General features: G+C 33.9%; 1 protein-coding gene across 3 annotated transcripts; it reads right to left on the bottom strand.

The window, feature by feature from the left end:
* Positions 1-9: 9 nt before the first annotated feature.
* Positions 10-22,995, bottom strand: LOC131939616 (DENN domain-containing protein 5B). Of its 3 annotated transcripts, XM_059298027.1 has the most exons (26): positions 22,656-22,995; positions 21,635-21,744; positions 21,197-21,534; positions 20,747-20,919; positions 20,528-20,653; positions 20,149-20,336; positions 18,597-19,401; positions 18,255-18,405; positions 18,020-18,116; positions 17,393-17,428; positions 15,826-15,933; positions 12,702-12,854; positions 12,400-12,496; positions 11,265-11,351; positions 9,263-9,283; positions 8,038-8,176; positions 7,550-7,678; positions 7,241-7,362; positions 6,928-7,073; positions 6,469-6,587; positions 5,893-5,990; positions 5,549-5,617; positions 5,308-5,390; positions 5,050-5,176; positions 4,306-4,480; positions 10-3,486 (listed from the first exon to the last, which is right to left on the bottom strand). In XM_059298027.1, the coding sequence occupies exons 1-26, from the start codon at positions 22,756-22,758 to the stop codon at positions 3,297-3,299; spliced, it is 3,990 nt and encodes a 1,329-aa protein (XP_059154010.1). In that variant the 5' UTR covers positions 22,759-22,995; the 3' UTR covers positions 10-3,296. The 3 variants fall into 3 exon arrangements, with proteins under 3 accessions (XP_059154010.1, XP_059154011.1, XP_059154012.1); XM_059298028.1 differs by lacking the exon at positions 9,263-9,283 and having other exon boundaries at positions 22,656-22,994; XM_059298029.1 differs by lacking the exons at positions 9,263-9,283; positions 11,265-11,351; positions 17,393-17,428 and having other exon boundaries at positions 22,656-22,994.
* Between the last annotated feature and the right edge of the window lie 590 nt (positions 22,996-23,585).

Raw genomic sequence — 23,585 nt, 5'->3', positions numbered from 1 at the left:
TACATAACGCATGAATTAAAATCCTATTTATTTCCATAACAATCCTTGAATCTTGTTCGTACAGCTTTTCAACTGGAAGCTTAGACCTGCTACTCCCATCACTACAAGCACTAAAGGTCATGTAAAAAAATGTTGAACAAAAACTTCTAGCTACAGATTTGTATTAAAAAATACTAGAAATACACTTTTTACTTGAATGCATATTTAGAATTTATTTAGGCTGTTTTAGTCGAGACATTGATGCAAAAACTGAATGAATCGAAGTATCATGTCTTCTCTGGCTCCATCAAGCACAAGCAATAAAAATTTTTCACTCAGTTAAAAAATGAATTAGAAAAAAATGGAGTATACAAGATGTAGACACACAAAAAAAATGTCGTTTAAAAAATTTAACAGTGATAACATTAAAAATCAACATTGATATCACAAGTTCCATTGCTCATATTAAGTACCATAGACAGTTCTGTAGGGCCATACTAACAACTTCACGCTCAACACAATCTAGTCACCTCACAAAGGATGACTGGCTAGTTAAGTCACAAAGGATGACTGGCTAGTTAAGTCATAATCCAGGTCATTCCAAGGCTGACTTGTGATGATAAAGTCAACTGCAGGTCACTGATCACACTGACCAGGGATTTCACATGACTCGGTCACATGACTTGGTCACATGACTTGGTCATATGACAACTTTCAGGAGCCAATAGATTTATATACAGAGAAATAGTGGCTATGAAGACATTGGGGTGGGGGGTGGAAGAAAGAGATGTAATGTTTGAATTTGGATAACTGATCCATTAGGAGATTCGATGTAGTAATAAAATCTAAATGAAACCCCAGTTTAAAAGACGAACAGATCGACGTAAACTAAACAGGAATGAGAATCAAATGGAATGGACAGTGAACCTAGCTATGAGATGAGGGCAATCACCTAAGTGAAAACAATAACCTGGGCATATCATGTCAAAGCTACCTTTATACTTAATCCTAGACTAGTGGGCATTTCAGCTATATATGACCTCTACAAGTAACACTAGCCTAATGGATATTTCAGGTATTTAGGACTTCTACACTTAACTTTAGACTAGTAGATATTTCAGCTATTTAGGACCTATACACCTAGCCTTAGACTAGTAGACATTTCAGCTACTTAGGACCTCTACACTTAACTCTAGACTAGTATACATTTCGGCTATTTAGGACCTCATTTCCAAACTTGCAGACAAGTTTCAGAAAGTCATACTAGATGTCCTTATTGGTTTCTTAATTTCTGAAACAATTATTTGCGTCAAACCTTTTTTGCAATCATCTTACAACTAAACAGAGTAAAAGGCATACATTGCAAAAAAAACAAACAAAATGTCACATATAATCTTGTATCAAACATGTTTTAGCTCAGAGCTGAAGAACCATGTAAAGAGTTGAGTTACAGTTCTTTAAGACTATTCAACTTGATCAGATTTGATGGCCACCATTTAAATAAATACACATTGTGGGAAAATACGCCTAACATATTGTTTGTGAGATTTAAAAATATGCCTAAAACATTGTTTTTAAAAATATGCCTACAATTTGTTTGTGTTATTTAAAAGAAAATAAAGTACCATGCTTATAACAAAGTGGCCTGCACTTAGAAGTTACGTTACTGAAGCAACAAAACTATGTACAAACCAAGTGTCTAGCACTGACTGATACACACCAACGTATTACATACTTACAAACAAGTTGGCTGACACACACCAAAATATTACGTACAATGAGCGTAATCATTCCAGGTGATTACAAAAAGGCAGTCATGAAAAAAAAACTAAAGCTGATGTAATATGTCCACAGTCAACTCCACAATCATTAGCAACAATTGAAACAACATAACCAGATGTAATATGTCCCCAGTCAACTCCACAATCATTAGCAACAATTGAAACAACATAACCAGATGTAATATGTCCCCAGTCAACTCCACAATCATTAGCAACAATTGAAACAACATAACCAGATGTAATATGTCCCCAGTCAACTCCACAATCATTAGCAACAATTGAAACAACATAACCAGATGTAATATGTCCTCAGTCAACTCCACAATCATTAGCAACAATTTTTAACATAACATTTCTTGCGATATAAAGGTTTGTTTTCGGCATATTTAAAATTTTTATTTTGTTTGTAAAAGTTAATTGTTTGCTTCTTTTGCTTTTTCAAAATTGTAATTAAATATAAGAACAGATAGGCTACTAAAATAATAAAATTAGAACATATTCCATACTAAAATGGCTAGTAGCTAAAAGATTAAAACATAATTATAGAATTTAAAACATGACTGAAATGACAGGAACATGTTTTAAAATTAGAAGTAAATAAGGAAAAAAAGGAAAAAAAGGAAATGTTTAAAATGAATAAATAAGATTATATCTTCATGCAATTTTGTTGGATAAAAGAGTGGTAAAACAAATGTACAAGTATCTTGAACAAAAGATTACACAAGTTTGTGACTGGTATAGATAAATGAGTTTATGGCTCCTGACATGAGTTTGTGAGTGATAAAAGTGAATGAGTTTATGGCTCCTGACATTTTGCAGCTAAAGTTGGTGACCGTAATGACGCTGGTTTGAAAATAAATTACAGTTACTCTAAGAATTCAACAAAATAAATTGTAAAAAGCTGAAGACAATTGATAAACTGGTGTCTTAACTTGTGCTAAGCCATTTTTCCACCAGAAATATAGTAGTCAGGCCAGGTATGTACAGAACATATTTACAAGTTCAACAATCAAGCTATTTCCTGCACATTGAGGCAACTATCAACAAGCAACAGCTAGCACAGGTAAACATGTGGCATCTGCAGATTTCATTGAGTCATTTAGTAGGGCAAGATTTATTTACTAACACTTGCTCACTTTCAAATAAATCACCCTGTACTAGAATAATTTCTTTAAAATTTGAAAAAAATCACAAAAATGCAATTTTCAACAAAGCTTTGGCTACACATCTTTCAGCTAACACAGCACACACAAACAGCGCGCACACACACATACACACCCACAGAGAGTAGGCTCAGCACTAGGATTGTATCCAAGGTTGTTAAGCCAAATGCTACCCCAGAGAAGGTGTGGCATTAATGTTGTTAAGCCAAATGCTACCCCAGAGAAAGTGTGGCTACCCCAGAGAAGGTGTGGCTACCCCAGAGAAGGTGTGGCTACCCCAGAGAAAGTGTGGCTACCCAGACGAAGCAGAAAAACAGCTGAGACCATGTGAAAGAACTGATGAATGCTCCGATTCAAATGCATTGAGGCACATTTACAAATCTAGGTCGATACCCCGCAGCAGCGAGGCCTCCAGTGGAATGTCAAACTCTGTGAGTGAGTCCAGGATGTGCATGACAAAGTTGATGTTGATTGGGTTGCGCAGGAATGAGTTCTCCTCGTACATCTGGGCTGTCACTGTTGTGTTGGCCATCAGTGGGAGCCAGCGGTGGAGGCAGCGCTTCCTACAGAATACATTGGCAGGTCATTAACTAGCTCTAGGTCATCTGAAGGGGTAGCTATTATACTATACATGATCAATGCAGATTGTATTACCTGATCCACTCTACTTCACCTGCCTTGTCTGAAAAGGGGGGGGGGGGCTACTTAACTATACATGATGAATGCAGATTGTATTACCTGATCCGCTCTACTTCACCTGGCTTGTCTGAAAGGTGGGGGGGCCAACTCAACTATACATGATGAACGCGGATTGTATTACCTGATCCACTCTACTTCACCTGCCTGGTCTTAAAAAAGGGGGGGTGTAATCAACTATACATGATGAAAGCAGATTGTAATACCTGATCCACTCTACTTCACCTGTCTGGTCTGAAAAGGGGGGGGGGGGGGGGATACTCAACTATACATGATGAATGCGGATTGTATCACCTGATCCACTCTACTTCACCTGCCTGGTCTTAAAAAAGGGGGGGGGTGTAATCAACTATACATGATGAATGCACATTGTATTACCTGATCCACTCTACTTCACCTGCCTGGTCTAAAAAGGAGTGTACTTAACTATACACAATGAATACAGATTGTATTACCTGATCCACTCTACTTCACCTGCCTGGTCTAAAAAGGGGTGTACTTAGCTGTACACAATGAATACAGATTGTATTACCTGATCCACTCTACTTCACCTGCCCTGTCTAAAAAGGGGTGTACTTAACTATACATGATGAATGCAGATTATATTACCTGATCCACTCTACTTCACCTGTATGGTCTGAAAAGGGGTGTACTTAGCTATACACAATGAATACAGATGGTATTACCTGATTCCCACACAGATAAAAACTTGAAACTTGCCATCCTTGCCCACTGTGTCGGAGGCCGTGTTGATCTTCCCCACCAGGTCACAGAACAACCAGTAGCCTGCCTTACAGATCTCTGTCAGCTGGAGAGAGGAGCTGCCAGACAGGGCGTTCTCAAAGAAAACTTTCAGGCGCTCTGTGGAAAAACAAGGGGTTCATTGAACTTTTACACAACAAAAATATCTTTCTACAGAAAGACAGACAAGAGACCAGAGGTAGACAACACAAATATTGATAGAGAATTGTAATAACCACATACAGGAATCACCTAAATGCTTGATATGTTGAGTTGTAACTTGTACAATAAATTATGTTGTAGATAACTTATGTAATCAATTATGTGAATGTGGCCTACTTTCATTTTCTATTTACAAAAAAATTACTAAAAAATAAGTTCATTTTTCATTTTCCCAAGGTAAGTGTCGTTTTTCACGCACAAAATTAGCCTTAAATTTTACTTGAAAAATACTAAGAATATTCTATTGTATAGAGCATTTATTTATGTTTACATTGTCACGTTTGAACTTGAAATAAATGGTAAAAAAAGACAGTCTATGATATGGTGTGGGTACTAAAAAAAGATCATGGAAAAAAATAATTCTGGTAAACTTTGAGATTAATTTAGCACCGAAATGTATTCATTATTTTTATTTTCCTATTTAAAAAAGCAGACAGCAAGTAAAGATGAAGTAACAAAGTATTTACCCATGTAGTCCCAAATAAAAATTTTGTTCCTAAAGAGTCGCGACGACCTGAAGCCAAATTGAAAGACTTGCTCCATACAGTTGACCAGGCCCTTGTCTCCACACAGGAGAAAAGTGATATTTCCTCGCTGGGGGAGAAACATTGCCGGGTGCTTACTTCCAGTCAAGTAATTTAAGTAGACTTTTACATGATTTATCTTTATCAGTTTATGGCAATAAATGAGTGCATATATGACACACAACACATTGGCATGTTTACCTCTTTCTCAGGCTTGTAGAAATGTTTGACCAAATTGTTGACAGCCTGGCCGAGGTTTTCTTGAATTTCTGCTAGACCTGCATCTGGGGGGTCAGAACATGACATGTATCAATGTATCTAACAGGTCATAGTTCAAGGTAACTAGCAGGTCACAGCACAAGGTCACAGATGGGTCACAGCACAAAGTCATTTACAGGTAACAGTTCTAAACTACCTAGCCAATTAGCTAGAGTTAACTCACTTGCATCTTGAGCTTTCCTTGGAGACTTGGGTGAACATGTCCTGGGTGGGGAGGTAACAACAACTTCATCTACAGAGCAGGGAGAAACAAAGGTATAACATCTGTGTCTAAACTAATGCAGATAGAATCTACATTTTGTTCATGTAATCAAGTAGAACTTGACAGCTGGACCAGACTAACAATAATACAGTCTGGATAGTGTCAATAGAGTTCAGTTTATAATTCACATTATGCTAAACCATCCATGGCCTAAAACAATCTATGCAAATGTTACTTAAAAGTCCCATAGCCAGCCATACAGACTAAAATTGTTTCTTGTCATATAACCAGCTGTACAAACATACCTTCTGTATCAATGGTGTGGTGCATCAGCTCAGCTACGAGTAGTCTCTCAGTGCTACCATCATCAACACCACGACCCAACCATCTGCCACAGTTAAACCTGACAAATAAAACAGTTTCATAAGCTACCATCATCAACACCACGACCCAACCATCTGCCACAGTTAAACCTGACAAATAAAACAGTTTCATAAGCTACCATCATCAACACCACGACCCAACCATCTGCCACAGTTAAACCTGACAAATAAAACAGTAGAGTTTACTAAGCTACCATCATCAACACCACGACCTAACCATCTGCCACAGTTAAACCTGACAAATAAAACAGCATAGTCTCAAGTTAATCTCTCTGGCAGATAAGGCTCGATCCCTTCCAACACTAAAAATTAAGAACAAAGAAGAAGAATCAACAATTTCCTAAGCTACCATCATCAACACCGTGACCCAATCATCCACCACCACTTAAGTCCATAATAACATGATCAACATAAATCAAAACTACCAAATTAAACAAGTTTTACCAGCAATGGCTATTCTCATGAAAAGAATGTAAACCACCTCACAGTAAACTCTACCTGTATGTATGTCCAGTGAGCTCATTCCTGACCAGCACGTATTCCACCAGCCACCTGGGCATCATACCACTGTTGTCATGGCCTATCCTCAGTGTCGTCAACACACCTAAATTTTTATGCTAACAAAACAAAGACAAAAACTATTATGATCATCTAATTTAGGCCCTACAAAAATATACTATAAAACTACATATTAACACTAAACAATTTTAAATAGATTATTTTATAAATACTATATTTTCAAATTTCTATTTTTTTTCTAGTTGAGTATGACCTTTTAAAATAATATTTAAGAGATTTCTAGCACAATTTTTTTTACTAATCTCAAAATTCATCTCAATTTTAAATAGATTATTTTATAAATACTATAAATTTTCAAATTTCTATTTTTTTTCTAGTTGAGTATGACATTTAAAAAAATATTTAAGAGATTTCTAGCACAAATTTTTTTTGACGCACCTCAAAGTTCATCTCCAGCAAGCTCTTAGCGACGTCAATGGTTCCAGTCTCCCCAAGCTGGCCAGCAACTGAGAGCCAGACATTGGCACTTGTGGTAGAACAGCCCAGCTTGGTGCTCGGGTAGATCAAAACACGATAGGGTACCACTGTCAACAACAAAAATTTACAGCTGATTTCTTGTATACATGAATAATGAAATAACATTATACAGCTCTACTGAAAACAGCAAAATTATTTTAAAATTTGCAGGAATACACTAACGTCAAATGTGTATAAGAGTTTAAAACCATTTTTCACCATATGGTACACTCACCGGTATTGGGGAATGTATTTGTAAAACAGAAAAAGTCCACAGCATTCAGTGATAACAAATGATACAAAAACTGTTCTCTTTCATCTTCACATCTCAGGAAGGCATAGCGTTTGTACAAATTTCTGAAAACAACAAACAATGCAGTCTAGCACAAGTAAAAATAGGCAACTAAGTCTGATTAACAGATTGTTATTTGAGGTTACAGGTGAAAGGTATAATAAAAATAAAATATATGAAGGGACTAGAAGTTATTTAAATACTTATTTTAAAACCTTTAGTTTGAACTATCTTTTTGAAAATTTTAAAAACCTGAGAAGATCTGTATCAGCTAATAACTGTTTCAGGTGGCCAGATAACATTTTCCTTTCTAAAGCCAAGCGAATTAATGCCCTGGTTTTGCCAACATCAGTGTGGATGTCTGACATTTGTTGTATTTTCCTGATTAAAAAAGTAAAAAAATTACTTAACATAATTAAATTGATCAATTTAAAAAATATTAATTATTTGCTTTTTTTTAAATTAATTTCTTAAATTATTTAAATTAGTGGTTAAATTTATGAAAAAAAAGAATAAAACATTTTAAGAAAGAAAAAATGAGAAAATTTGTTTCTAAACAAGTAATTTTTAAAGGACAAAGAAAATAAATATTTAATAAAAGAATTACAATAAAACTTTATCAAAATTCGACATGAGAAAATTATTTGCACTTATATAAAAATTTACTCTTCAATGATTTTAAAGTGAAATCATGAAAATGAGGAATTTCAACTAATTAGATGGCAGGATATTTGACTCACTTCATATCAATGAGCAAAGATTTCGGCATAGGACGAAGCACAGGTAACTCTATTCTGCCTTGACTCCCTCGTCTTCTGTGAGTCTTCTCAGGTGGACGGTCTTGTAATTTGTCAGGGTCCACTCCAATGTTGGACAAATCTGGATTCAAACATGCAACATTCAAACCTCTTTTTAGCAATCACTTGTGATGATTTTTCAAATTGTAAAATAGACTTATTTATTTATTTCATTCATACTTATTTACCTTGTGCTTATAATTAATTTTTGTTCAAGCAATAACTTTTTAAGTAATTTAAGTAACAAAGTTATAATATAAATTTATAATATTAAAGGACTCAATCTCAAATATTTTGAAAATGTACTTTTTTTCTAAGCTTTTTTTTAAATGACTATAGTTACCATAAACATTATGTGTATTTAATTTAACCTTAAATATTGTAATTACAAATGAGAGCAAATTAAAAGAGCTAATTATGGACCTCACCCAATATAATGATAATTATATGAAATAAAGCTCCATAAAACTGTTTCAGCATTATTTAAACGTAATCTAAAATGATAACGCTGTACATGTTTATGATCAGGCAATACACATTTTTTTGTTATATAATCTCAAGATGAGATGTCAGAAGTATAGAGAGAAGAATCCATTTCCCAACATGGTGTAGAGAGAAAGACTGGCAGGTGTTATAAGTCTTAGACTGTTGCTTAGCAATAGGTTTGGATTCAAGTTCTCCCCACAACAGCCATTAAAGATGTATGTTTAGGTTTTCCTGATGCCAGAAGATGTATGGAGGTCTAGCCACTTCATGTCAACATTTTTTATTTCATTTGGCTGAAAATTCTCACAACCAGTATACTTTTAAAAAAATTTCAGCACAATAAAAAGTTGTGACGTGGAGTGGCATTTTAAAATAAGGTCACACATATGTAGTGACAGCTGAAAGTTAATTAACCTAATTTATTAAGCAGATAAATATGTTAAAAAATTTTATTTAAGAAATTAATAAATTGTTTTAAAAACTCAACCAAAGGAAACATTGTGAGAAACTAAAGTCAGTTAGCAAAAAAAAAAAATTAGGTTGGCAGGCTGCAACAAATAGCCTGCTAAAATCAAAATTCATACTTAACAAATTTTCATAACGTTTGAACTCTTATATTACAAGATTTTTAAATTTAAAAACTCAATTTAATTTTTTAAACCAATAAATAAAATGTATATACTTAGAGATCCCCAAGAAAGCTCTATGAATTTAGTCACAAGAAAATATAATAAACACTTGGGTAATGATATAAAGATACTTGAAATAGCATATGATTAACTACCTAATGAAAATATAAAAATACTTAAAGAAAAATATATTGAAAAAAGCTAATGTGTTTATCCAAAATGGGTAGGCCTATGCACAGAAGTAGGCAACACACACTGGTCCATAACAATTTCAATTTATTCAATAATGGTAACAACAGTAGGCACAGAGGCCTTTTTCCAACTGGTTATTTTAAAAAATGTAACAAGTAAAATATAGTGAAATACTTTAAATAAACAATCTAATTGTTTCACTTCTTATTTAAAAACTTGAACTGGAGATAACAGAGTAATATTTAAACAAGCAACTTGATTGGTTCTTATTTCAACCACTCAGAACATTAGAAATGTAGATGTTCAAAGTAATGCTGGTGACTTGTAACTTCAAATATACCTCAAAAACTTATCTCAGAATTCAAAACTATAATGTTAAGACAGACATCGGTTACAACAAAGAGTTAAAGTTTGGAACAACAATTAAGTACAACAATCGTGACAGGAAAAAAACACCTTGAAGAATGTATGTTGTTTGACTGGGCATGCCTAGCTACCAATGGACCAATCAAATTGATATCTAAGCACAACAAAAATGCATGTTAACCACACAATCTCTTAGCTACTGAAAATTTGACGAGAAATTCAATAAATCTTTATTCAAAACCAATGAGTAGTCTTTAGTTATAAATCAAACAGTTGCCTATGTTTTGAATATCTGTTGTCAGATCATTCTATATTTCCAGCAATAAATAACTTTTAATTATACAGTGTAGTTGCCTATATAGAGTTATTTTTTTCCTTTCACAACTATTTCTGTTGAGTGTTTCAGTCTATTCTAAATAATAATACATTCATATAGTATTTATATCAATCTTAGCAAGTAATATAATCCACTCATCTATACTATAATGTTTTTAAAAAGGCAAGTGAAATGAAAGTATAATGAATATTGTATTTGAGGGTTGAGTAATCAATTAGCTTAAGCAGCAAAATGTGCTTCAGTTGTCCCCAAAACCTTAATGAGAGAATAAAACAGTTTTCATCTTTTCAAAAGGAGAAAATTTTCAAATAATTTTTTTTAGTTGCAGAATTACCTCACACAATTTGTTAATATAAAGTTGAATTAGATAAACATGCAAAACACAAAATGAGTCACCAGCAAAACAACTGATTCACCTCTTAAATGTCATTTCTACACATTTTTCATACTAAATTTTGTACACAAGATACTGTAAAAAGCAACAAGGTTTGTATTTTTGTATATTCAGTTAAAGCAAGAATATTTAAGAGGACAACTGTAGACTGTCATATTTAATGTTGTTACTTTAGAAGAAGAAACCAGGTAAATGTGAGATGGCCTATAGACGCTAGAGCAAGATGGCCACACCTGGCTTAACCAATAAAATTTAGCCAGCAGTCAATCAAAATTCACAAAAATAACAAACTCAATCAACTAATACAAACATATTTAAAAGAAACACCTTATAAAGGTTTAATTAGAGAATAAAAGTATCTAATCTTAAATTATCCTACCACTCCTGAATGACAATGTGGTTTAGAAAAATATTCATATTTTTTACCCAAAAAAGGATGTCCCAGCATTTTTTTTTGTCTACATTTAAAAAAAAAAAATTAACAATACTCATCACCCATCTTACAATTACTTGTCTTTAATAATATATAAATACACCTTTGGTTAGAAGCTCAAATGTGTTGTTATCCTCATGCATTCTAATTGACCACTATGTCTACATATGGGAGGTAAGTGAAGATGAACAAAACACAATACACAGTCTACAAGTTGAGTCAACAAAAGAGTGCTGTCTCATGCAGCTAGTCTAGCAAGTGGCCAAAGAAAGAAATAACAAATAAATAACAACAACATGAACTGGCCTGCAAGGATGGCTGCGAGCTACTTACTGCTTAGGGAAATAGACCGACCCAGAATAGTAAATGATCCATCAACCAAAGATTTGATATCTATCAAGCTATGGCGCTTGGGCAAACCTTTAAACAGCAGTGGGGATACAGAGAGTTAGCGTGGGTCAAGGGTCAATCTTTACACATAAGTTTGATATCTATCAAGCTATGATGCTTGGGCACACCTTAAAACAGCAGGGTTGATTAAGAAAGTTAACATGGGTCAACCTTTATATATTGATTTCCTTTACAAGGGTAGACAATACTAAATAAAATGGTAGATGCTATTGTTTACTATATATAAGAAAGTAAATAGGCTTATAGCTATTCTAAATAGAATTAATATTAATTTAAAACAAGACAAACGGTTTTACACAAATACAGATCATTGTGGTTGTCCATTTTGGAATTAATGTTAACTCAGTATTTTTAGTTTAATAAAATGTCCCAATAGTTTAGCACTTTAAAGACAAATTTTTAATAACACTGATTTCAATAAACTAATATACACTGCAATGTAATAAAAGAAGGAATGTGATTGGCTGACACTGATAAAAGGGCAGATAACTTGATAAACAAGTTGTGCTTTAACCTCAAGCATTCATTCAACTTAAAATGTGCATTACTAGAAAAAAAAATTAGTTCACAAATATGGTGGGAATAGTCACAGCTGTATAATTAAGTAACAGACAAGCCCCAAGTTTAAATCAGACACACGGAAATATCACTAGAAATCAGACACACGGAAATATCACTAGAAATCAGATACACAGAAATATCACACAAAAATTAATGGAAATTTTCCAACATTAAAACAAGTTAAACTTTATAAAAATTATTAAACTATATTTAATTTTGATGCTTTAAGTTGTGTCATGAGTAAATGAGAATAGTCGTTCTTTGAATATTGGCAGCATTTTAAAATATATTTGCTATCAGTTAATAGATAAAGTTTAATAGGAAACAAGAAGAAGATAATATAAACTATATGTTTCAACTGTGAAGATGGAACAAAACCCTATTTATCTACAGCTCCTGCCACACTGGAACATGACAGAACCACATTTGTCTACAGCCCCCGCCTCTACTGTTTGTCTACACCCACAGCCCACAAGCAACAAACAAACAAACATACCAGGAGTCAAGAGCTTGGGGTCTACTGGTTTATTGTTCTCATTTCCTTCTTCGATTTCTTGGTAGCTTAACAAATGAGACCACACAGCAGATTTGCCCTGGGAAATAAAATTATTTTACATTTTCAGAGACACAATCAAATACCAAATAATCTTCATTTTCTTTTTAAATGTGTAAAATGTAACTTTGTTTACCTTCTTAAGTAAACTGTAACATTATTTAATTGTAAACTTTGTTACCAACTTAATCTGTAAATTGTGGCTTTGTTTACCAACTTAATCTGTAAATTGCAGCTTTGTTTACCTTCTTAATCTGCAAGCCGTGGCTCCAGATCCTCTCTAGAAGATCACACAAGCTGGCTATCAGAGTGTTTTCCTCAACTCCTGTGATACTGGCTTCACTGTGTCCCAGCTCCACAGCTTCTTGACCCATCTTCTCCACCAGCATCTTCTTTGTCTACACACAAGGATTGGTTACATTATCCACTTAATATTTTGTCTACACACAAGGATTGGTTACATTATCCACCTAATATTTTGTCTACACACAAGGATTGGTTACATTATCCATCTAAAATTTTGTCTAGACCCAAGGATTGGTTACATTATCCACCTAATATTTTGTCTAGACATGGATTGGTTACATTATTCACCTAATATTTTGTCTACACACAAGGATTGGTTACATTATCCATCTAATATTTTGTCTACACACAAGGATTGGTTACATTATCCACCTAATATTTTGTCTACACACAAGGATTGGTTACATTATCCACCTAATATTTTGTCTACACACAAGGATTGCTTACATTATCCACCTAATATTTTGTCTAGACATGGATTGGTTACATTATTCACCTAATATTTTGTCTACACACAAGGATTGGTTACATTATCCATCTAACAATTTGTCTACACACAAGGATTGGTTACATTATCCACCTAATATTTAGTCTAGACACAAGGATTGGTTACATTATCCACCTAATATTTTGTCTAGACCCAAGGATTGGTTACATTATCCACCTAATATTTTGTCTACACACAAGGATTGGTTACATTATCCACCTAATATTTTGTCTACACACAAGGATTGGTTACATTATCCACCTAATATTTTGTCTACACACAAGGATTGGTTACATTATCCACCTAATATTTTGTCTAGACCCAAGGATTGGTTACATTATCCACCTAATATTTTGTCTACACACAAGGATTGGTTACATTATCCACCTAATATTTTGTCTACACACAAGGATTGGTTACATTATCCACCTAATATTTTGTCTACACACAAGGATTGGTTACATTATCCACCTAATATTTTGTCTAGACCCAAGGATTGGTTACATTATCCACCTAATATTTTGTCTAGACCCAAGGATTGGTTACATTATCCACCTAATATTTTGTCTAGACATGGATTGGTTACATTATTCACCTAATATTTTGTCTACACACAAGGATTGGTTACATTATCCATCTAATATTTTGTCTACACACAAGGATTGGTTACATTATCCACCTAATATTTTGTCTAGACACAAGGATTGGTTACATTATCCACCTATTTTGTCTAGACCCAAGGATTGGTTACATTATCCACCTAATATTTTGTCTAGACCCAAGGATTGGTTACATTATCCACCTAATATTTTGTCTAGACACAAGGATTGGTTACATTATCCACCTAATATTTTGTCTAGACCCAAGGATTGGTTACATTATCCACCTAATATTTTGTCTAGACACAAGGATTGGTTACATTATCCACCTAATATTTTGTCTACACACAAGGATTGGTTACATTATCCATCTAATATTTTGTCTAGACCCAAGGATTGGTTACATTATCCACCTAATATTTTGTCTAGACCCAAGGATTGGTTACATTATCCACCTAATATTTTGTCTACACACAAGGATTGGTTACATTATCCACCTAATATTTTGTCTACACACAAGGATTGGTTACATTATCCACCTAATATTTTGTCTAGACCCAAGGATTGGTTACATTATCCACCTAATATTTTGTCTAGACATAAGGATTGGTTACATTATCCACCTAATATTTTGTCTACACCCAAGGATTGGTTACATTATCCACCTAATATTTTGTCTACACACAAGGATTGGTTACATTATCCACCTAATATTTTGTCTAGACATGGATTGGTTACATTATTCACCTAATATTTTGTCTACACACAAGGATTGGTTACATTATCCATCTAATATTTTGTCTACACACAAGGATTGGTTACATTATCCACCTAATATTTTGTCTACATACAAGGATTGGTTACATTACCCACCTAATATTTTGTCTAGACACAAGGATTGGTTACATTACCCACCTAATATTTTGTCTAGACCCAAGGATTGGTTACATTATCCAACTAATATTTTGTCTACACACAAGGATTGGTTACATTATCCACCTAATATTTTGTCTACACACAAGGATTGGTTACATTATCCACCTAATATTTTGTCTACACACAAGGATTGGTTACATTATCCACCTAATATTTTGTCTAGACATGGATTGGTTACATTATTCACCTAATATTTTGTCTACACACAAGGATTGGTTACATTATCCATCTAATATTTTGTCTACACACAAGGATTGGTTACATTATCCACCTAATATTTTGTCTAGACATGGATTGGTTACATTATTCACCTAATATTTTGTCTACACACAAGGATTGGTTACATTATCCATCTAATATTTTGTCTACACACAAGGATTGGTTACATTATCCACCTAATATTTAGTCTAGACACAAGGATTGGTTACATTATCCACCTAATATTTTGTCTAGACCCAAGGATTGGTTACATTATCCACCTAATATTTTGTCTAGACATAAGGATTGGTTACATTATCCACCTAATATTTTGTCTAGACCCAAGGATTGGTTACATTATCCACCTAATATTTTGTCTACACACAAGGATTGGTTACATTATCCACCTATTTTGTCTACACACAAGGATTGGTTACATTATCTATCTAATATTTTGTCTACACACAAGGATTGGTTACATTATCCACCTAATATTTTGTCTACACACAAGGATTGGTTACATTATCCACCTAATATTTTGTCTAGACCCAAGGATTGGTTACATTATCCACCTAATATTTTGTCTAGACATAAGGATTGGTTACATTATCCACCTAATATTTTGTCTAGACACAAGGATTAATTTCATTAGTGTAAGTTGACTAATGTCACTAAAACTTACATTCCTTCAACAAAGTCTCCACAAACTTTTAGTTGGTCTGGGCCATGCTAGCTGACCAATGTCACTAAAACCTACCTTAGTTTTACATTCCTTCAACAAAGTCTCCACAAACTTTTAGTTGGTCTGGGCCATGCTAGCTGACCAATGTCACTAAAACCTACCTTAGTTTTACATTCCTTCAACAAAGTCTCCACAAACTTCCAGTTGGTCTGGGCCATGCCAGCCTGAGACATGTCTGGCAGCTGGGGTTTCCTTATCCTCATGTATTGCTGAAAGTGGAGGTGCCATCATATTAGTGGCTTTCATAGAGATCAACAGCAATAAACAATATTTATGTTGATTTATCATCATATTGATGGGTTATATGAGGAGAGATGTGTGACATTAAACAACAACTATTTAATCATCATATTGATGTTATATGAGTTTTTCATCATATTGATGGGTTATATGAGGAGAGATGTGTGACATTAAACAACAACTATTTAATCATCATGCGCGGCTCCATGACATACATTGGTCATTTTTTTTTATTGAACAAAAACTTTATTTGTAAGTAAATCACAATAAAACAAAATGTGAAGTGTTCTTCTGTGTTAAAAAAAATATAATGTTAAATACTATTGTAAAACGAAATTTCTGTTTAAATAATATTTTATTCTCGCATAAGTTATATTGTGGTATGAATTAATCATATTGTAAATGTCTAGTGACTAAAAACTTATGTTAGGCTACAGTTAACTATGTAGTCCAGGATCAGACATGACATTTAGGTGAGCTTGTCTTCTGTATGTTAGTATATTTGTACTAATTGTTCTATACAAATATAAAGAGTATGATTATGATTACGGTAGTACTCATGAAAATCAAATCTAGTTCTTACTAGGTGTCTCAATGCTTAAAATAAGAAAATAGACTTGTAAAACTTTAGTTTATCACAAGAAAAAGTTGTGGGGGTTAAGGGAATGTCAGAGTAGATCTTGGAAGAATTAGTAAAAATAAACTAAATATCTAAGGATTAAAAAGAAAGCTTAAATAAACTACTGTCGACAGTCTGATTTTAAAAAAATACAAATGCTCTATCTCCTCCTGAAGATTAACTTATCAGAATAGTAATTTTGCCAGGTTTGCTTAAACCAGTAAACAATTTATTTTTTTACAGTAATCATTTCAGACTTGGTAGTAAGTATTTTAGTCTAGCACAAAAGCATAGCTGTCAAGCAAAAATTCATAAACCACTGTTCCATATTTATCTAATACTGAACAAAATAATACACCTTATGCTAAAGTTTGTTTAAATTCATATTTGTTACAGAAATAAAAGGAAGCAAAGAATCAACTGAACAACTGTTATATCTTAGTTGTTTTGTTGTTCACAAGTTAGAATAACCTTTAAAAATCTCTCAATTAATAAGGTAAAACATTTCAACATTTTATATAGTTAGTAAGTCTAAATATAGAGCCTTCTGTTTCTTGACTATAGACTGATTTCCCAATTACAAATACTTACCTCAATTTATTCATATAAAATAAGCAAAGATGAAAGAGCAGTTATAATGCAAGCATGAGTAATGGATTAAATTAGCAGAGGATAAAAAAAAATGAAACCCTCATCAGATGTTACCTTCACCAAGGCAAAATATAAATGAAACTTCTATGGAAGCCTATGATTAGCCTACATGTGTTATGGAGATGCTATGAGCATCAGCTAGGTGTGTCAGTACTTACAACCCATAATGGGGCAGGTTTTTCTTCAACTGAAAACTTAAGGGATAAAAAATACATTTGTCACACATGTTGAGATAAAATTAATATGAGGTAATTCAACGTTTTTGTTACTTAAACCAAGAGAAAACTGGAACCTTTGGCAATTTAGCCTAAAGTTTTCCAACATTAAATGTAACTTGGCGTTGTTAATTATATATAATTTTTTTTTAAATAAAGAAATGGTAATGCCAAATGAATAAAGCTAATGGGGAATATTTAGCGTTTTAAAAAATCAGAAATAATTCTTGACGAGTAAGGCAGAATTGTTTGATGACAATCAGATATACCTACAAGTAAAAATCTATAGTGTTTTATTAAAATAAACTTCACTGACATTAGGATAATGTACATTTCAAGAGCCTTCAATTGGTAAATACTTCTTTAATGTTAACAGCCATTTCTTTTTATGCTCAGTCATAATCTGATCTGTTGCCTATTTTTTCTAGAAACCAAAACTTCAACAATTTCGTCTTTTATTTTAAAAGAAAGTGTGACAGAAAAACCAGAGTACCTGAGAAGAAATGAGTAAAATTTATTCAGTGCTGAATAAGTGTTTCTCATTATTCACTGCTGAACTAGTTTTCTTACCTCTTGCTGCTCAGCCTCTATGTTGGCCTGTAAATGCTCCTTGTGTTGAAGCTGTCTGTCTTTTCTTCTCCATTTTGCATTATCACGAAACTTTGACCTAACAAACACAACATGCATGATAAGCTGAAATCTTATGCTAATTTATTTTTTAAACTAACATGGCAAGTAATAAAAGTATTTTGTAGAATAATTTCACTTAAAATGAGTAGCAATAAAATGATGAAATGAAACTTACTTAGAATTAGCAGGCTCAGAATACAACAACTCTTTGCTCAACAATGGAAAGACACCACTAACATACTGACTAGGTGAAATATGACTGGCTATTTCATGAGGCTTGCTGGCTATAAAGTTTATGTTTCTTGCCTTCTTCTCAATATATTGCTCTGAAAAAAATATAAAGCAGGCATAGATATTTAGCATTTGTGACATAATGCTTTAAATATGAAATAGCTAGGAGTTGAAGATTATTGCTTATTGATGACATTTGTATCTCTACATTGTGGCTCTCTACATTTTTCTAACAGGTAGGTCTGTGATTTAATTAAGGTAAATGCGACAGTTGGAAAGAACTTACCAGTTTCCTCTAAAGTGCTACAGGGATTGTAGGTGATGATTCGTGGCTCACCCCCAGCGGCCTCCTTTAAATCCTTGATGCGAGCATCAAACAGGTGCAGACAAGGATCTGTATCCTCCCACTGGGAGATGATCTTGTTGTCCATCAGGGTGGTGAACATTTGTGTTTCTATGAAAGCTGACAGGAAGGGAAGATGAGCGGCGGGCTGGTCGCTAAGAAATGCTGCCTTGTCAAAATTGTGGATCGTCTCCCTGTTGCTGAGCCAGGACTCCAGGTCCTGGGAGGGGTTGATGACAAAGTTTTCATATGACGCAAACATGTGCACAAAACAGTTGAGAAATATCTCCCTGACAGCGTTGTTAAACTTCATGTTGTTTATTTCTGAAAGTGGCATGCTATTGGAGTCATAGGCTTCAGGGAGATCCCTTTCTCTTTCGGTGTCTCCTGGCGTGTCGTCCAGCACAATATCTTCAATGGAATCCCAGACTCCAGTTTTTTTGGCAAGACTAGCAATTTTGTTCCATGCTTCACTGTTCTGTAGAACTTCTTTCCGTTTGGGAGAGTTTGGCCAGCTCCCTGTGTTAGTGTTTAGAGAATCTTCAGGCCTTAGCGAAGATTTTGTCCCAGGTTCCCTGCGAGGTGTTGTGGGATAGCTCCTGGACATTTTCTCAGCACCAATGAGGTTTTGGTATTTGTTGATAACCTGAGTCAGCTCAATCTTTAGGTCATTTTGGTATGGAAACATGGGGAGGTCCTCTGGGTACTCTGCAGACTTACTATCAATATCCACAAAACACATGTTGGCCTGGAGAAAATTAGAATTAGCAAAAAATATAATTTTATTACATTCTATGTATTATTTACTTAAAGATGAACTGACTACCGACTAAGAAATTAGGAAGTTTTTTTGCATGAAAACAGAATGTTTTTGACAATAAATCAGGTTTTTCAAGGAGGAAATTAGACGTTCCCAGGAAACACGACTGTAAATAAAAATTAAAAAGTAAGTTTTAAAATATTTTTGATGAAAAATTTTGCTCAAAGGGAAAAAGAATTTCTTTAAAAAAAGTAAACGTTAAATCTCTTCCAAACTTTTTACCAGTTATCTTCTTTCTTCTTCTTCGTTCTTAATTATTAGTGTTGAAGGTGATCGAGAATTATCTGCCAGTGCGTTTGAACTCGAGACTTTGTTCAAATTTATCAACCATGAGCTTTTTGCCGACTCTACCACGCCTCCAACACAATTAAGCGTTACGTGTCAACTGGTTATGCGCCATTGAGGCCATTGACTCCGATTTCAGCCTGCTTTTCTTTTTGGATTTGCTTCCATAGCCTTTGTCCAACCAAGAACAAACTACAAGGCAGCAGTTGTTTAATTTTGGAGTTGTCTCTCCTAGAAGAGTGGCTGTCCCTAGCTAACGAGCCTCATCTGCACGGGGGTTTGAACTCGAGACTTTTCGGTTTAGCAACCATGAGCTTTACCGCCTTGACCACGCCGACCCCCATACCAGTTATCACCACTGCTATTTATAAAGAAAAAAAACTAAATTACTTCAGATGGAAGAACCAGCTGAGACTTGTCTGTGTTGGATACTTTGTACAGACCCATGATAAAAGGGACTGGAGCGTCAAGGAAATGCTGCATGGAAGCTGGTAGTATAGGCACATAGACTAGTTGCCACTGGAAGGGAAACACCAGTGTACACATTCCCTCGGCCACTAGCATTAGTCGTTGATAATCTAAAATAATATGAGAAACATTTCATAATCATATGCATCAGCTCAAGACTGATAAAATTAATACAACTTGATAATTAACATAATTCCACTAAAGATAGATTTTTTTTTTCAATATTGACATCTTTTTGAAGAAATAAACTAAATCTTTTAAAATGCATTTTTCCTTGATACTACTCATCTACAATACCTACCAGATGAATACAATAAAATCTGATGCTCAAGTAGAACACATTTAAAGACCTCAACCACAGTATCTATTCCAAGTAATTTAAACAGCTCATACAGAGAGAAATCAAACAAAGGCAATTCTTGAGTGCCTAGAAAATGAAAAACAAAAAAATATATTTACATTTTGCATTTATCACCAAATAAATATAACAAAAATCTTAGTAAGTGAATGTTGTACTCACTAGGTCTAATCACACATACAGGACCAGAACAGCCAAAAAACTTCATGCTTCTGCCACACGGTGGAAGAGGGATATCGTATATCACATTAAATACATAAGACTCTAGTGTCATTGCCAGCTGGTTAGGTTTCTGCGAGGCTTCATATAACTGTTGTAAAAACTGCTGGCATGATCTGATAAATAAAAATATTTTTAATCACAAGAACAGATCATAATACTTTTTTATAAAAATAAACTAAAATACATAATTTAAAAAGTGTTTTTTAGTGTTTGATACATGGGATGAAATGTTCAAAATATAATTTCTTTTAGGAAAAATTTATTTTAAAATATTAATTCTTGTTTAGTACTCAGTACTGTTCATATTGTTTTATAAGAGGCTATAGTTGACATTTCAAAATTGATTTTTTTAAATTTACATAATGAAATAAAATAAGTGAAACATCTCACCTCACAAATGGCAAAGGTGTGACTAGACATATACACTTTGTAACATAAAGTTTATCACGGTTGGCATCGAAGAGACATTTGTCCTTGCGTTCTGGCAGGATCATCTTTCTAACAGGTTCTGGGCTATTTATTGAGAACTTAACCACAGTATTTGCTTGGTGCATAACATGTAGTGTCTGCATAGCATCCAACACCGACTTGCTTGTGACTTCTTCATAAAAGACAAGGGCCGAGCCATACGTTTTTGAGCCATCTTCTCGGGTGATGATAAAAGAGTGAAACTTTGGAAGCCTTGATTCTTTCTGTGTCTTGAAAGATAGACCTCTAGGCAGACAGAGCTGTAATTTAAAGAAAAATACATAGAGGTTTAAGGTAATCAAAACCAAAAGATGGCTGGGATTATAACACAATGAAATTTTTGTAAAACAAAAAAAGTACCATTCCAACTGCATTTTCATCAAAAGGATTCCAAGGTACTGATTCAGGAAAATGAGCAAGAACTTTTGACTTGTAAGGACGTTCTAATGGTGGACTTTGCTGGTTGTCCCCTGCAAAAGTAGGTAGGATAATTTTATGCTAACTTATGGTTACTGTTATAGTGTTAACAAAAAAAAAAAAAAAGTATTCAATATGGCAAGGTCCAAGTTAGCATTATCTGTTAATTCCTAAAATGTATGATATAACTGTAATATAGTAATTAATTCAACTTTAAGTGGTCTTGATGTCTCACAGCTAACTCAAAAATACTTCAACATTTTTGCTAATTTGATTCAGATAGAAAAACCCTAAACAAAAACTTAAAAATTACAAGATTATAATTTTCAGACACAGTTTTACAATACAAATTGTAAGCATTTAGCTTACTTTGTATGTTATATTTAATGTGTCAATATTATTTTGAGTGTAGATAAGATATGGTGTAGAATAGATCTAGATCTAGAACAGTGGATCTTAACCTGGGTAAAGACCACAGGCGTTCGGTGAGTCAGTGTCAGGGGTTTGACGGAGGTCAAGACACACACCTGACATTTTTGGCAGTGCAGACAGTAGAACTATTACTATTAAGAAGGGTTTGGTGAAAGCGCATATGAAACTGGTGGGGTTTGTTACCTCCAAAAAGATTAAGGACCACTGATCTAAAATTCTAAATTTAGAATGGTTGGCTAAGATTGGAAATAGAGATGTATGGATTGGATAGATCTAGAAATCTAGCTAGATTCAAGAAGGCCCTTGGAGGCCTTGGTCATACAAAAAAAAAAAAAAAAATAGAAACAAACTAGATCTAGTAGTAGATGTAAAATGTAAATAGATTCTAAATCACTAGATCTAGATCTTTTACTAGATCTATAATCTATAACTTTCCAATCGCTTGATTTGACTGACTCACTGGAAAATCAAACTCGATAGGTCGTCACTCAACTCAATCGTGAAACAAAGTCAAGTGAAATTATTTACTAACCTGACAATTTATCTGGTTCTAATTCACTAGAGTCATCAAGCCCACAAATTATGAAGTAATCAACGAATCTGTTTGACTTTTCCTGAGCAGCCATAGTATTCATTCATTAACTGTCAAGACTCAAGTCATTGTGTGAAAAAGCCTTTCTTCTTATTTCTTTATTGTCATTTGTTGACTGTATAGCAGTCCACCATTAGTAACATACCAGATTTTAAATTGGCATAGCTATTTTTGAGTATTTTGGTAAGTCATCGTGTTAAAATGTGAGGTAGATTCAGTTTCTAAAATAACTTTGGCAAAATAATAAAAAATAGATTATAAAATTCCATTAATTTAATGTCCTCTATTATTAAATTCCAAAATATTTTAATTTACTTAACAGAATCCGTATTCGTGTGTTTCGACAGTGCTTGTGCTCAAATTGGCATATCAAGTAAAAAAAAATGACGTAGGCCTATGCCTAGCTAAGCTTTCTATTTTTTTTCTGGACGACGAAAGGCCAAATATGTGGTTGTGTAACATTAATGATAGCATTTCGGCCGTAGTTTCTTCCAGTCATCTCTTTGAACGAAATGGAATTTATATAGAAAATATATACTTTTAACAGAGTCCGCCCCCCCCCGAAGAAAGTCTATCGCCCCCCCCCCCCGAAAATTTCAAGTGCCCCCCCCCCTGAGAAAAAAGCCTGGAAGAAACACTGCGGCGCTCGCGACGGAATTCTATTTATTCTCACCATTAATAAATTTCGCAATAAAATTTTGATGAAACACGCAGAAAAAAAGTCAACTCTAATATTTTTCGTTTTTCAAAGACTGTTTTAAAGGGGGAGTGGGCCTTCCATAAATGACGTCATACTCTTTTATTTTTAAAACATAGTTTTCTCTCTCAAATGTGTACTGAGCTCATTCTACATTCTTCTTCTTCTTCGTT

Source organism: Physella acuta, unplaced genomic scaffold, assembly GCF_028476545.2.
Source record: "Physella acuta isolate Inbredline_101_S28 unplaced genomic scaffold, ASM2847654v3 ptg000285l, whole genome shotgun sequence".
NCBI lineage: Eukaryota > Metazoa > Mollusca > Gastropoda > Physidae > Physella > Physella acuta.
This window is presented reverse-complemented; position numbering and strand designations above follow the sequence as displayed.

Excerpts from the sequence above, each read along its gene's own strand:
- LOC131939616 (XM_059298027.1), bottom strand. The coding sequence starts at position 22,758 with ATGAATACTATGGCTGCTCAGGAAAAGTCAAACAGATTCGTTGATTAC. Across the intron at positions 20,920-21,196 it reads ACACCTTTGCCATTTGTGAG|ATCATGCCAGCAGTTTTTAC; the intron begins GTGAGATGTTTC and ends TTTATTTATCAG. Across the intron at positions 18,117-18,254 it reads TCTGAGCCTGCTAATTCTAA|GTCAAAGTTTCGTGATAATG; the intron begins GTAAGTTTCATT and ends TGTGTTTGTTAG.